The sequence below is a fragment of the Lipotes vexillifer genome, unplaced genomic scaffold (genome assembly GCF_000442215.2).
Source record: "Lipotes vexillifer unplaced genomic scaffold, Lipotes_vexillifer_v1.1 scaffold327, whole genome shotgun sequence".
Lineage (NCBI taxonomy): Eukaryota > Metazoa > Chordata > Mammalia > Artiodactyla > Lipotidae > Lipotes > Lipotes vexillifer.
In genome coordinates, this window is record NW_006771143.1 from 1365800 (window position 1) to 1383128 (window position 17329).

Here is a 17329-nt window from a genome sequence, read left to right on the forward strand (position 1 = left end):
GCATCGGCAGGCGGACTCTCAAGCACTGCGCCACCAGGGAAGCCCCACTGAACTTATTTGACAAGCTCCATCTATCTTCTAGCTAGAGGTTATGGGAAGCTATTAAGTTAATTTTAAGTTATTGAAGTGTGTATAATTTCAAGATACTAAATTATACCTTGCTAACAAATTTTTGTAATGGAATAGTGAAATACTGATTTTTAATACTTAATATGCCTAAATAAATGAAAAGTTAAATCACAGTCTTTCTAATCAAATTTATCCTCCATTTGATAAGTTCTTTACAAAATACTAAAGTAAAATCACAACGTATCAGTCACTGTTTATGTTGTCAATTCCATCTTCTAAATGTTTTTCCAATCTATCTTTTTCTTTCTGTTTACTCTGACTCTGTCCTAGGTCAAAATCCCATCAATTTTTGTCTTAGCCATTGCAGTGACCTCTTTGCATGGCTTACACCTCATGTCTCTCAAACCTATCATCCCAGAGTCTGCTAAAATTCTTTCTAAAATTCAAGTCAGATTATTTTTCCCATTTTTTTAGGTCTCCACACACACTAGTTCAGCACAACTTTTTAATCTCTAGATAGCATCTGCCCAACCCTTTTCTCGTTCTCTGTAAGGGACTGAGGAAAGTTCAAGTTCTTTAGCATGGAACATGGTCCATGATCATTATAATCTTAATTTTATAGCCTTACTTTCAGAAGTCTTCTTATATTTTAGAAGTATGGTCTAATAGCTAAGAGCAGGAGCTCTAAGGTCAGACTGCCTGGGTTTGCCTTGATTCTGCTGTAAACAACTCGGCCACACATTACTTGTGTGACATTGAGCAAGTTGTGTAAACTCTGTGCTTTGGTGTTCTCACTTGTAACACAGGGATGATGATAATAGTTGTACATTGAGGTCATGTGAGGATTAACTGAGTTATTGCATATAAAATACTGAGGGCAGTGCTTGAAACACATAATAAGTATTTAATCATACTAGTTCTTAGTATCACTGAAGACGATGTTTTTTCAGACATGTTTGATGTTTGCCTTGTCTGGAATGCCTTGTAGTCCTTTATTCAACTCACAAACTTCTGTCCCTTCAAAACTCAGTGCAGATATTACCCCTCCAAGAAACTTTCTGACTCTGCCAAATAGATTTGCTCATTACAACTTATGTGATAACACTCTACCTTGTTTTTTCCTTCCATTACTTCACTTATCCCATCACATTGTAATGTGTGTGTGTGTGTGTGTGTGTGTGTGTGTCTGTGTGTGTGTATCTCTACTACTGGGCTGTGACCTTCTGGAACACAGAGACTGTGTTTTATTTATTTCTGTCTTCATGCTCCCAGGCACAGTTCTCTACACATAGTATATAGAGTATTAAATGCTTTTTGAATGTTGACTGATGAACTGGCAAATGAACTGGCAAATATCCCAATAAATGTCATTTATCTATGTACACAGAAACACACATACAATTTAAAAAATATTTTAATGGAAAACAGATCGCATAGTTTACATTAAATATTGTAAACATATTCAGTGTTCTTAACATAAATAAAATACAGATGGCTTTTATACCACTATTCTGCATCCCCAAAAGCCCATTGCATGGCAGCCAAGGTTATCAGTCCACATTTTGAGGTTCACTAATTCAACCCAATTTTTTCATCTCTAGACAACATCTTCTCAGACCATGAGTCTAGACTCATGACTGTTTACCACATCTCTCTGATTGATTAAAAAATCAACACAAACTTAACTGATTTAAATTTTAAATTTTATAAAAGTGTATAAATTGAAATTCAGAGTCCCAAATTCCGTATTCCTCCACCCCCTGCAGAGAATCGTCATTAACAGATTGGCAGTTTGGTGCCTATTCTTCCAGACTTCTTAATGAATATACTAATTATACATGTGTATGTGGAGTGTGCATGTTTATCTGTGTGCTTACAGAGATACACACCCATATACAATTACACATATGCACAAGCACATATTTAAATCATATATGTGTATGTGTATAGATTGTAACTATTTTTAAGATGCTAGGGTTTTGTACTTTATAACAATTTATCATAGATATATTACACATGTAACTATATACACATATAACTCATTCATTGCTCGAGATGCACTAAAATTTACAATTTAGTAGAACTTTTACGTGATTATTTTAAATTTTCAAAGATATTAACAAATTATCTGCAAATTTGACATTCTCCCCAAGTGTGCATGGGCTTTCTAGCTTCCCCAAACCTTGCTAGCCATTTGATTAATCTTGTCTACCCGAGAGGTAATATTGTGCATCTTTTCCTGGTTATTGACCATTTGCATTCTTCTTCTGTGACGAGCCTATTCATGTATGTTTCTCATTTTTCTATTAGATTGTTTATCTAATATCTTTATTTCCTAATACAAGCTCTTTAATGGATGTTAAAATTTTGTTGTATATGTTGTAAATATTTTCTCTAGTTTGTCATTTATCGTTCAACCTATTTTTTACAGAAGAACTATGTTTCTATGTTATACATATTTTTTCTTCTTGGTTTCTGGCTTCCACAGTATATTTAGCTTATTCTTATTTACCCCAAACTTTAAAAAATTTATTTGACAATGTTTACTTGTAGTGATCTATGCTTCTGTTCCACATTTGAATTACAGAAATGCTTAGCTTCATATTAAATATGAAGTTTGAGAGAAAATTTACTGTGTTCAAGTTAGAAACTTAAAGTATAAATTTAACCTGAACTTACTGTGCCCTTGCTTGAATGGGGGAAAAAGATCATTCTTTAAAAAACCCATATTTGCAACATGTGTTGACACCATACAGATTAAAAATAATTTAAAAATTGAAACATCTGTAAGGAGATTCAGACATGAAAATGAGAAGGTTTCTGTATTTTTTTTAACATCTTCCTCCTTGTTTGAGGGCTATACTTATATACATAGAGCTTAGGCAACTGTCACTCCTGTGAATTCAGTTGCTGCTATGTTAAGAACCCTATTGTGGGAAACAATTTGAAAGGGAGAGCTTTTTCTGTGAAAGCTTCAAGATGTGTTCAGTGATTTGAAATATTTCCAGTAAGATATGTTGGAGGAGGCAGACTGTGAAAATTAGGGGAAAAAGTCAACCAAAAACTTCGAATAGGGCTTTATATATACTCAATTAGAGCCTTTTGCTGAAGTTAAAGGCCTTGATTATTTTGTTTATTTTACTCTTCATTAAAGTGCACCTCTGCTTCAAACTAGAAGTTAAGTGCCAAATTCTATGCATGTCTCTTCTCAAAGTGTTTCTAGAAGGATGAGAAACGTGAAGTATTGAGAATCCTGTGAGAAACTCTGTCTTTGGATTTTAAGTTCAATTTGAATAGATATAGGTGCAGAGTTTCATAAATTGTTGTTCCATGGAACACTAATCCTAAAGGATGCATCATAATAAAATTATTTATTTAATTTAGCATTCCCCAAAACTTGACAGTAGAACTCAACAATGGAATGCCTAATAAAAATACACTGAATGCACTCTAGAAAACAGTACACTGGAGTTTGGAATCAATATCCAGGTTTTGGATTATGCATTTAAACCTAAACTAAACTTGCTGCTGAAGGCCATCATAGAGAAAATATGACTACTTTGCCAATTGAATTTAGGACAGTGGAGTTGTCATGTTGTCCTTCAGATCAACCTTTGTATATAGAAGTCTCCGTGCCTAGGTGAGCTGGCCTCTCCCAGCTGACCCGGATAGGGAAAAGCAAGAGAAACAATAAAAGGCCTCAGCACAAAATGGGATATGATCAATATATTGAGTAAGAAAATTAAATTTAATGGCAGAGGAGTTAAGGCAGAGTGATATTTAAGAAAATCTCAGTTCAGATTTTTTTAAAAAATGGCTTGGCAAAGAAATTTTGTTTTTATATGTGGAAAAGATGGATAGGTTAAAATATTGTGAAAGACAAGCTCCCAAAAATAACCAGACGGAGAGCAGCAAATACTAAAGAGATGTTAAGTCGATGCCTTGATTCTTGGCAAAATATAAGCGGGTGGAAGTAGATAGAGATTATGTTATACTAAATCAGAGAGATGAGACACTAAAGCTAGTTTTCATAGCACTGGGTTGTCATGGGCAGATTTCTAGTCTAAGTTAGAAGACATGGCTTTTTATTTTGGTTATGACACAGTATGTACACAATTTTACACAAGATATTTAGACTCTTACCTATTAACTGGGGCTTATAACATCTACTCACTCTGTATCACTATATTACTTTAAGAATCAAAGGAGATAAGGGTTTTAAAATGCTACACAACTAAAATGGTGTATTATAACAATGTGATTAGTAAGTGGAGATGGTATATGAATATTTTCTGGCAGAAGAGTTTTGGATTCAAGCCAGTTTGGATATAGTGAGGACGGGCTGACTTCCCAAGTAGACAATAACTAATGGATGAGAAGTATCAAAGAAAAGAGGATAGGATTTTTGGAAGCCAGATATGAAGAGAAGATGGAAGGGAGTGATGAGTGGTATCAAAAAGGTATCAGTTTTGCCTGAAGAAGTCTGAAAAGTTGTCATTAATATAAAGGGTATCTCTAGTAAATAAAGTTAATAGAGAATTACTGGAGTACAAAAGTTATTAAAGAGAATCCAAGTGAAGAAATAAGATGAGAAAATGACTAGAAGAGATAATTAACTGCTAAGACCTGCCATTTGGGAAACAGTGTGACATGTTTCCAATTTGCTTACAGTTTTTAATGCATATTTATTTTTAATGAAATATTTCATTCCCAATCCAGTGAGCTGTCTGATGCACAGCAGGCTTCTTACTCCCCTGAGCAGTTCCTTCTTTATTTTACATGAATATCTATTTTAACATGACAGGCTATGTTGATATCGTTTGATAACTGGTAGTCATGGTGCATTAGGGTTGTTTGGTGAATTATGAAAATTAACATTCTTTCCAACATGCTAAGTGTATACTCCTTTTACTTGGGAAATGCAGACCTTTTCTTCCACAAGCCAGTGTTGAGAATTTTTTCCTTTGGTACCAGGACTTCTTTGATCAACTTTCCATTCTCATCTCTTTCCAAAATATCCTGAAAATCAAAACAAAACAGACAAAAAGCTCCTTTATTGACATCTCAGATAGTAGCCATCTTTTAGTATATGTCTTCTTGAACAAAGAATGCATCAAAAGTAGAAAGTGTCAAAACACGTATGCAAAAAAAAAAAAAAAAAGTGTTATGTCTGAAATAGAAGTTTCTTATAGCTGCTTTTTTTCATTTGAGGTTTTTTTCTTTCATTTTTGTCATTTCATTTCTCTCTAAAAATGAATCCTTAGAGTAAGAATAGTGTCATTTTATATTTTACATAGTGCTGAGAGCACTGTTGGCACGTAGCAACTAATAAATATGAATTACAACTATAGCATGATATTTTTCAAGCCAGGATGTTACCTACTAATTAGGAAAACTGAAAGGCCAGTGCTCATCTTATTTCAGGAACAAAATGGTAATTCAGAATTTTTATCCAGTATTTTATGACTGTACATCCAAATGTTGGCTCTTTACATTAAATTCTAAGGTTTCTTGGTAGTATACTATATAACTCTTGTGAATTTAAAAGAAAAATTTCCCATAAGTTAACTGACTCTATTTTATGGGCATTTAACATCTGATCATTACCCTAGGAAGAGAAACAAAAATTATTAAAAAGTAAACTGAGCAAGAGCTAAAGCATCCGTTGTGGTTAATTCTCAGATCTGAAGGCCAAAAATTAATGGGCACAGAGACAACCTCCTCTGACATCCATAGCAAGTACACTAATCACTTAAAGCAGTGGGTGGGTAAACTTTTTAACCAATAAAAAGGCTTTTGGTTTTATTTTGTTTAGCTTTGTTTGTTTTTTAACTACTAACTTTTCCAGCAGCAAGTTATTGACACAGAAGAAAACACTATAAGACAATGAATCATGCCTACTCCTTTAGAGGTACTCTCATCTTACTCTGACTTCCTTGCCTGAATTTTTCATTTCCAAAATACTCTTTAAAAAATATAAATAACTGTCACATTTTCCCCAAATCACTATACATTTTATGATTTAAGTATTAAGTTTAAAACATTCCCTAGTGTCCCCTTTTTGAAAACTTACAGGAATGATTCGGTGCTATATTTCTCCAAGGTAAATTAAGTGCCCAGTCTGGTATGTTACATTTGAATAACACCTTGTAAACTAAGGACTGGTTGAACCTTCTGAAAATGGAACTGAGAAAACTGAATAAGGCTTTTCTCTGAGGGATACTAGTATATTATACACTCTATAAAATGTAAATGCTTTTTATTCCCAGTCAGTTGCTAGGATCCAAGAGTGCTTCTGCATTCTCTATCATTTTTAATGTGTAATAAGCAAAGGGAGTATCCTGTGAAGAGCTCTGAGAGGAGGACGGCTCTCAGTTGAAGACTGCATCACTCTGAGCAAAGCTTCCCAAGTCCTTTTGTAAGACCATGCCACCAGCCTAACACGGTCTTCCTTTTCGGAACCAAGTATTCAGTGATTTGCAACTTGCAGTGCCTTTAGGCCTTATCCTAAAGCTTAGATTGAGAGATAAAGTAAGCTAGTGGTTATGATACAGGACCAGATATCAAAAATCCCAAGAAATATAATTCACTGTGACTTTAGATAGCTTACTTTCTGGTCCTGTGATTTCTGCATCAATTTGCTCTTCCTTGACATCACGAAACTATTGTGAAATTTATTCACTGTGAATGTTTTGAAAATCCCAAATGAATGAAGCAAAGTAAATATTTATGTTTTGTTCATACATTTTTCTGAACTGTTGTTTCTATTTCTTATTGTACCCATTTCTTTAATGAAAATTATACTATAATTTCTGCAGACAGGGTCCAAGTCAGCCACCCTGGATATAAGATACACCCCAGGAAATAAACGTTACTCTAACAATAAGTGATCTAATAATTCTTCATTTCACATGCTGTATATATAAATATATATATATATATATATAATATTTATATTTACATATATATATTTTTTGAGTTCTCACTTAAAATGTATTTCCATGATGAAATACCTGACTAAAGTTTCTCACTTTAAATAAACTCAGGAACTAATTGAATCACAGGTTTTTTTTATAGCATTTTTAAAACTAAATTTTATCTTCACTTCCTTGTAGTTTATTAGAACATAAAATCTTTGAAATGGAGGGAAAGCACAAGGAAGAATTGGACACCTTAAAGGAAGAGAAAGAGAATCTTCAAGGCTTGGTTACTCGTCAAACATATATAATCCAGGAACTGGAGAAACAATTGAACAGAGCAACCACCAATAACAGTGTCCTTCAGAAGCAGCAGCTGGAGCTGATGGACACAGTGCATAACCTTGTCAACCTCTGCACTAAGGAAGGTGGTAAGAATTTCTTTCTTACTTTGGTATAGTAAATATCTTATTTAATTATGGAGCAAGCAAATATTCAATATAACTTTCTTAGTTGCATCAATTGCTGTGTAGAAGCAGCAAAAGAACTTTATTCTTAGAAGCATTTCATGAAGTTACACTGACAATTTTCTCATGTTTTTAACTTCAGAGAGAGTATTCATAAGCTTGAATATTGACTCTACAACATCTTTCTAAAAGGACTTTCTAATTTCTTCTTTTTTTTTACTGGTCTTTTAGCCTTAGATAGAATCTACTATATTTTCATGGATAAATATTTGGTATCATGATGTTAGACACTTAACTATACAGGACAGAGATTGGCCAATATTAAAAGATTAGTTCAGAGTGCTGAGGAGAGTTTCAGGAGAGTTCCCATTTTACACCTTTTCTTTTTGCAGAGGAGGACAGGGAAGAGTTGCCTGCAGAGAAAAGGAGATATAGAAGTTCTTAATAACTATTATGAGGAAGAAAGAATATTTGTTACTAAAAGTCTGTATTAAGATTATTTACACAGTCCTGTGTGGAGAAGACCTAACCGGGCATATGGGCAGATTTATTCTGGGGTGTCTTCATGACCATGGAAATACAAATTTTTAATATCACTAGAATATCTGGAGCCATTTAATCATTGGAAATATTGCAGGCCTGTGTCTCTTTAGAAGACATACATTCATCTGTCCATCCATCCACCCACCAATTATTGACTAAATGCCTCTGTGTGCACTTGTCCACTTCAAGCAGAACCTCACCTGAGCCTCAGGAGAGCTCTTCAAAGTTTGGAGCTTAAGGTCATCTTCTGTAGTTCTGCTCACTAATCAGCCTTTCTGTTAGTGAACACAGAATGGTAAATGGTGATGAGTGAAAGAGAACACCACTTACATCTGAAAATTATGGTTGTCATTAAGTTGTGGCTTATGTGATCATTCATGTAATGGTTCAGTGTGCATATGCAATATACATAATTGGTGGCTCCTTTAATTTAATAGTGGACTTGAGCTATCTGAAAAAATACTCAGTTCCATACTCTCGTGAATAGATATGAATATAGAGGATAACTCCATATTAAGTGATCTTGCTTTAAAGACATTTCACATTTCTCTATTACACTCCATTACCTTGAGTTATATCTCCTTTAGATAATCTAAACAAGCCCTTAATATACTTTGTAAAGAATATTTTTTAAACAGTGAGTTCCCAGAGCTCCATTTGGGTGTGCTCAGAAATGTGATTGGGAAAGAAAAAACCTGCTAATCAGTCAGAGCCTGACAAAACTTTGAGTTAGAGTCTACTGAAAGGAAAGCATGGTAGAATTTTGCCAGAGAATTTTAATAGAGCTCATGAGTATTTAGAAATTAAGTATTAATATGAGACATATCTATTCTCATATTGAACTGAATACATTTGGGGAAAGATTGAAAACATATTTTTCTTATCATCCTGAGACTCCTGAGACGTAATGCACATGGAGTTGAGTAATTCTTTTTTTTTATGATGTTAGAAATATCAAGCCCTGTTGATTCTCACAGAGCTCATATGTCTGCCTGCTTATCATAATTTCACTTCTTTTCTAAGTATTGTCCAATAAATATGTCTTTAAGCTTTTGGAGGCAGGAGGGTGACTTCAAAATTAAAATTCCTGGCTAGTTTTGGTCTTTGGGTGCAGTGTCAGGCAACCAAACATCTGTTCAATTCAAAAAACATATTTTATTGAACAATTATTATGGCACTCCTGATAGATGCTACCCATAGCATCCACTCAGGGTATGAGAAAAGTAACTGTGTCTATGATATAGCATATCCAAAAAATAATACTACTACTACAGAGTGAGACAGAAATTGTCTAATACTTCAGACCTCTGGACATTTATTTTCCTTTTAATGATAAAATTCTAATATAAATCCTGCTTTAACTATAGGATTTGTAATCTTAATGTAAGCCTATTGCCCTATTATCCAATGGATTCTATGCTCTTATAATCATAGATTTTGTTTGCTTCTTAATAATCTTTTTTTTCTTTAATCCCACAGTTAAGTATTCTACTAAGTATTTGGTCATTTAAGAACTCATAAGAGACACAAAAATGGGAAATGTCTCTCACTAAGTTTTCCATAAAGATTTTACTTCTTTGCATATCTTCATTTTCACTGGCACCATAGTCTTCGGTTATGGTGAATTTAAAACTTAAATGACTAATTTCATAATACTAAATATCAGTTACTAAAATGAACTTTTATTTCATTTGAATTCTAAAACACATAAGTAAAATCTCTCCCTACTTAAGACCAAAAGTTTATTTATCAAGTAGATTTATTATTTATCAAAGATTATATATAAATGTTCTACTTTTAAATATAAATATATGCAGATAAGCCTAAATCAATATATCACAGTAAATGTATCACTTTTCTAAAATGTATATTTCCAAAATGCAAAGAGTAGTCTTCTGAAAGATTTTCCAAAAACATTATGAACTGTGTCATAATCCAAAAGACTAAAAATTTTAATTGACCTTAAGGGTCCTCTCTTTCTAACTTGACTCAGTCAGTCATTTATGGAGACAGCCTGAATGTAATACTACAAAGCAAGAGAAAAATTTCTATTGAGGTTTTTCTGTCATTGGCAACTAATGTAATCTTTATGAAGCTGTCTCATCATTTATAAAAAGTCAGGATACTCATATCTGCTTCACAATGATAGTGAGAGGATTAAATTAGATACTGCATATAAAAACAAAAGAATGTGACACAGTTGATTCATTAAACATTAATTCCTTCCTTTTCCTCCAAGTGACAAGATTAAACTAAACACAAGAAAACTTATGATGTGCTATCTATAAGTAAAATTTCTTTCAAAGAAAATGTCTGAATACAAGGCTGTAGAGTTTCTGACTGTTGACAGTCATCTAAGCCCCTTCTTTTTAGCTTCAGTTTTCTAATCTCTAAAATGGAATCATAATACATACCTGATGAGTTTGCAGTAAGAATTAAAAGAGGTTTGTATAAAACATGTAGTATTTTTGTTTAGTTTCACAGGACTTTTCCTACTAAAACATCTAATGTCATGAGATATATTTAAATACAATTAATAAACACATTTTCTGAACTAGTTCAACAAACCTTCCTCTTGTTGTTCTGAACAGGCAATAGTGGTACCTTAGGCAAATAAATAGTCATTACAAACTGAATTGCATCTATTTTTGTAAGACTTCTGGGTAGCACATTTATTTTTGCCTAACCTTTGTCTGCAAAAACTTGGTTGCAGTTATTCTTAGAAACATTAACACTAAAGAAATATTGCTCTCAATGTTATCATTGTGTCAAAGCTTAGCTGATTGCTTCATGTTTTTGGCAGTTCACAGTTATTGTGGGAATTAAATAGTTTACATTGATAATGGCATGGAAACAAGGTTTGGAATTCTTTGGGGGAGGATAATCAGGTACTGTGACTGTCAACATTCAGCAGTCATCTCTGTTCAGAGATAATTAAAGCATCATCACGTACCTTGAGCATACACCAGACAAACTTTGCATTATGTGATCAAGAATTTAATTACTAACAAACCTTAAAAAAAGAAAGGTAAAGAAAAAGAAAATAGTATTTAGGCTCCATCATAAAATTACATTGGCTGATTGTCTTACTGTCCAAATCAACTTGGAACATACTCCTGCTATACCAAGATATGATTCATAAATTTATCATTCATTTAAAAAATAGTTATACAGCAACTGTTTTGTTTCAGATTCTCTTCTGGGGTAAGGGTATCCATCCATTTTTATTTAACAAAGATTTGCTGAGTTCCTATAATATGCCAGATACTGTTCAGACAATGAGAAGAGAGAAAAGACGTACTGTCTGTGGCTTCAAGAAAACTGGAATTTGGTGGGGAAAGAGATAGGTAAACAAACTTATATTCTGTAATTGTTTGCTAGTGGTGAGGCCAGGGTGCCAGGGGACTAGTGAAACACACAGGAGGAATATTAAAATCATGATAGAGACAGAAGGATGAGGGCAGAATCCCGCATCTGCAGAGTCTTCTTAAGGCTTTTGTTGAATGCTTATTATGATGCAGGCATGGCTTAAGCTTTATGTGTATTAACTTAGTTAGTCCTCACAATAACAGTTTGAGGGAACTACTGTGGTTAGCCCCATTTTATAAATTCCACAGGCAGCTTGAGTATTTTCCTAAGGTTACATAGCTAGAAAGGTATTAGAACGCAGTATTAGAACGCAGGCAGGATGGCTCTAATGGGGAGACAGTGGCTAAGTCTTCAAAATGAAGAAAACGGAGGATACTCTAGAGAGCATAAACATGCATATTTGCCAGGAGTCATGAGAATGGGTGTGAGGGGTGTACACCTAAATGCATAACCTAATTCTCAGAATCAAAGGCAGGAGAGCAGTGAAAGGCGAGGTTAGAGAGATCCACAGAGGGAGATCAAAGAAGCTGAATTTTTTCCTTGAAAGCAGTGAGGAGTCGTTGTCAGTATATAAGGACAATGGTGACCTTATCATTTTAGAAAAATCACCCCAGTCACAGCGTAGGAACAATGCATCAGAAAGTTGACAAGCTTGGAAACAGAGGGACCAGGTAGATATTTTGCCATTATTAAAATATTAACAAATACTTAGATAGTATGAGCCAATCTTCTTAGCCCCTTGCATATCATTTAATCATGATAACAACTCTATGAGCTAAGTGCTATTATTAACCTTATATGACAGATAATGAAATTAAGCACGGGAAGGTAAATAACTCCCAAATATTACAGTAGTAGCAAGTGAACAAGCTGAGATTTGAACCCATAGAGTCTGGTTCTTGAGTCTGTACATTATCCACCGTACTATGATGGGGAGAAAAGGTAGACTGAAGGTGGTTTTCATCAGATTCTCAAAAGGATCTTCTGGGAGAGAAATAATGAGGTCAGGATCAAACAAGGGCAAATGGAAAGGCAAGTGAAGGGAAAATTCGTGAATAAAGAAGAATTAGAATCAACAAGAAATAACCACTTATTTAGAAGTAGACTCGAATATATTATAAATTCCAAGTTTCTGGGTTGACTAATTTTGATGATATTTCTTAAATCAGCAACATGTGAAGAGAAACAGGCTCTGGGGGGAGGATTTAGTTTGAGGCATTGGACTGAGGTGACTGTGGGACAGTTAGACTCTGAAAGGTAGGGGAATGGGAGTCAGGAGTTCAGTAGTAAAATCCTGATGAGCATGTAGATTGGTGTGTCCTCAGAGGAGATAATTGGTAAAGCCATGCAGCAAATGAAATCACTGAAAGTGTGTATAAAGCAATGACTCAGCCATTTAGGGGTTATAAATCCATTCAAGAATCTGATGAAAACTAATCTACCTTTCTTTCCTACTTAGTGCAAATACCCAGGCACACAAATCTATGTACAATTTCAGAGAATTTACAGAATGAATTACAGAAATATTTAACATACAGAAATTGCATAATACATTATGAACTCATTTTAACATAATAAGAATGTAAAATCAAAGACAGAAAATTGGGAGTTCTTTAAGGGACTGAAAAAAGGAGACCAAAATAGGGGTTATAGCAGAGAGAAAAGACTGTTATGAAGGGTCTTATTTTAGTGGCAAATAAGCAGAAAGGTCAAATGAAAAAACAGACTGAAGTGAACTTTGGAACTGGGTTGTTACCTTCTATAGCGAGAGTTTGAGTAAACTGTAGAGCTCAATTGCATGGGTTGAAGACTAAAATGAGTAAGATGAAGTAAAAGCAGAAAATGTTGTCTACCCACATCCAAATGTTGAATGTGAAAGGGTAGATATCAGTTTTGGGTAGAGAAGCACAGAGAGTAGAGAGGAATAAAACAAACTTAAATACCAAGAGACATGAGCATGTTTATATACTTAGTTCCTTAATATGAAGTATAAAAATTTCAAATCATAAGGAGCTTCTCTTGAAGTTTATTTTAAAAGTTTCTTTCAGATCATCTGAAAGAGATAATGATTAATACTACAAATTTTTAAGTGATCTCAATTATTTGGTTTAAAGTATCTTTCCCAGAGGCTGATTGCAGTGGTACAGAACGTTTGATCATTATTTTCGGTCTTCTGGCCTTCTGAAAAGGGGAAATGAGGCATTTGCTTCCTTTCCAGTGCCGAGGGGACATTTGGCTCTGTTCTCAGAATAATTCTACCATCTGAAAGGAATTTACCTCCTATGCAGTGTCTACTGAGTTTGTGAAGTAAATCATTCAGTCAAGGGATGAGATAGTTTGAACTCCTGCAAGTCCCTTGAGTTAAGAACAACTCTTAAAAACATCACAGATGATGGGGGGAAATTAAAACTTTTTGAATGTTACTCATATAAACATTGATAAAAATAGAAAATATCATTTTTATTGACTTAGTAAAATACTTGGTTACCGTTGACTACTTGTAATGCACGTTTTAACATTAGGTAGAAAGAGAACGAAAAATACAGGAAGTCATCTGCTGAACACTACAGTGAGCACTTGTTTCCATTTAATGAGGGAAGTGCTTTATCTTGACAGAAAATTATATGTCAAACATTTACAATTTCCTTAAAATGAACCACACTTCTAGCACTTCCTTTCACAAAACCTAATGGCTTAAGGGGAAAGTGACTATTTATTTTTGGAAATGGTATGTTTCTCCTTTTTGATGGAGCATGTTATCTGCCTTTTGAAAAGCCATAATTTCCGTAAAAAAAAAAAAAAAAATTGTGTGAATAGCAGATAGCCAAACTAGTGATAACAAAATAAAAAATAATACAGTCCTTGACCTCTCCCATGAACTATTTCTAAACCACATCTTTTGGGGGAGATTTGAAATTTTGTGGTTAATTCTCTTTTGGAATTAGAGTTTCAATTTCAGAAACGAAACTGTCTGAAATGGAAAGGGATATCCCCTGATTCCAGCTGGGCCTGGAAGTTACCAGGGTGAAAGACCATGAAAAAAAGAGTGTTGCCTTGATGTTCTAACATTACTGTGAACAAACCCTGTTCCTTCTTCTCTTGTGCTTTCATGGCCTGGTTGGCTAAAGCAAAGAACCACAAAATATTTTGAATATAATTTTAACTAAATCATTTCCTGGACTCATCGATACTCAGGTCCAATTCAACGGGTTTTTTTTCTCTAAGTCCAGAGACAAAATGGGACAGTGGATACTAGTTACAGATAAGCTATGGTACTTTGTACTAAGCCAAATAGCACCTATAATTACTCAGAGAGAAAGTAAGGAAAAAACATTCTATTAACATCATTCAGTATGTGTATAATACAGGAACCATAGAGTGAAACCCTTATGAAATCTCTTATGCTTTAAGAACAGAGGAAAAATAAACCCTGAAAAATGTTGCAACTATATGGTTGGGCTTAAATATATATAAACAAAAGATTGACTTTTAGCTTAAGATTTTTCTAAAAGTCAGATGCTAAGAAGCTTTAAAACTGATGATTAAAAACATTTGTAGAGGGCTTCCCTGGTGGCGCAGTGGTTAAGAATCGCCTGCCAATGCAGGGGACACGGGTTCAAGCCCTGGTCCGGGAAGATCCCACATGCTGCAGAGCAACTAAGCCCGTGCGCCACAACTACTGAAGCCTGCATGTCTACAGCCCTTGCTCCGCAGCAAGAGAAGCCACCACAATGAGAAGCCCGCGAACCGCGACAAAGAGTAGCCCCCGCTGGCCGCAACTAGAGAAAGCCCACGTGCAGCAGCGAAGACCCAATGCAGCCAAAAATTAATTAATTAATTTAAAAAGATTTTTTTTTAGCTTCCTATGGGAGCTCATCATTTATTTTCAACTAAAGAATACCAACAATATGACTGCTTCTAAGTACATTGGAATCTCATCCTACTACTGGCTTGGATGTTCACATTCTGAGTGGGACCATTTCTGGTAAGGAATCACACTAATATGTGACCTACCAAGAATAGATAAATAAATCATAAAATTTTTTATGAATTTATGATAAAGTTAAATTATTAAATTTAATACCAATTAAATCAAACCTCTTTTAATTTTATTATGTCTTTAAGTGTACTCATAATTAATTTTAGGTGTGAACATTCTGTTTTCACAATCAGTGTGAGTGCCTTTAGAACAGTGAATCTGAACTGTGGGTTTAATTTTAAGTGACAGTTTTGTTCTAAAGGAAGGTTTTGCCGGTTGCTTTGGCCCCGTGTACACACACTCGCAAGTGCACAAATAAACCAAATCTCAACCAAAATTAATCCAGCCCATGTCCCTAGAACTAGGACTTAGATTGAGGTGGTTTCCTCACCAGTGTCTTGGAGCAGCTATGACATATGCCATCAAGAGGGCGGGCGTGGTAGCCTAGAAAGAACAGGAAGAAGGACAACTGACTTCTAGTCCCAGTGCTGCTGCCGCGTTGCGTAACATAAAAGTACTGCACACCTTAGAGTTTGCCTGGTGTCCTAGACAAACTCATGCATTTTATGACTCCTATCAATCATTCCATATCTTCTCTTGATTTTGTGTCACTCATAATGACTGAGGAAACCCAAAGTTAGAGTAGAACCCATGTATACCCCCAGGTAGTAAAGTAGTGTTCGTCAAGTATATCTCACCACAAGAGTAAGAACCAAAGTGACATACCTGTGGTGACAGCCTTTACTTATTTAAAACTTCAAAGTGGCATTTTTTTGGTCAGTTTTCAAAAGCATCTGGCAACTGCTCTCCATGTTTTACAGCATTGCCCAAGGACTTTCATTCCATTTTTAATGGCTTTTGCTGAAATCAATTATTTGTTCACTCAGAGCACAAAAGATGCCCTTTAAGTCTTCCCACATGCGTGAGAAATCATTTATTCAAAATCAGCATATTCCAGTCAGGCTGAAGACATTATATGGGAAATTAAAACACATGAAACACCTGAAATATCTTTGTTAATGAAATGACCTTCTGAACAAATGGCGAGGATCATGTAGCACTCATAACTACCCATCAGGGTGCCCAAAGGGAAAACACAGAAATGAATTTTATAAAAAGTGAATGATCACTTGATTAAACAAAGATTGTGTGTAAATCCATTTTCAACTTTTAGTAATTTTTTTTCATTCTTAGTTGCTCTAAGTGTAATATGCATTGTATACATTCAGTTACATATGTGAGTCACTTCACATTAGTGGAGTGTTAGAAAATTTATTTAAATGCACTAATCAAACAAAAATAGAAATATGTAGAATTACTTCACGTTTCATTATTCCACACTGAAACAAGTACCATAAAATTAGCAATCCATGTATGACATAGGGTACTATGTATGTCCACATAGATTTAAGTGTTTATGTACCTTATACATCTCAGTAGCACAGGGAGATCAGCTCGGTGCTTTGTAACCACCTAGAGGGGTGGGATAGGGAGGGTGGGAGGGAGATGCAAAAGGGAGGGGATATGGGGATGTATGTATACGTATAGCTGATTCACTTTGTGATACAGCAGAAACTAACACACCATTGTAAAGCAATTATACTCCAATAAAGATGTTAAAAAAAAAATTCTCTGAACAGTTGATTGCAGGGGTGTAGGGCTTATTTTAAATATGACTCCTTTGTAAGAAGCAAAAAATTAAAGAGAGATAAAAATTTTTAAATGTATATATTTACCTACAATTATATGTAATGAGTAATATATTTTCCACATAATGTATCTCTTTAAGTAGTAAAATTTTAAGGAAATTTTAAAATATCATAATGGCAAATTTTCTGCAGTGTTTTCATAAAAGATTTTTCTAATAATTTAATTCATTATCATCATCATGAATTAATTTGCACCATAATACCATGATGCCTTTCTAAAAGTATATAATTTATCCCTTATGTTATTTTTTTTTTTTTTTTTTTTTTTTCGGTACG

At 34.3% G+C, this 17329-nt stretch overlaps 1 protein-coding gene across 2 annotated transcripts in view; it reads left to right on the forward strand.

Annotated features, from left to right (window-relative positions):
• ANGPT1 (angiopoietin 1) overlaps positions 1–17329 on the forward strand; it is a 252366-nt gene that overhangs the window by 170005 nt on the left and 65032 nt on the right. The window contains exon 4 of one of the 2 annotated variants that reach the window (XM_007446535.1): positions 7185–7417. In XM_007446535.1, the coding sequence (XP_007446597.1) occupies positions 7185–7417 (233 nt within the window). The remainder of the gene's footprint in view (positions 1–7184; positions 7418–17329) is intronic. The other variant, XM_007446536.1, reaches the window with a different exon arrangement.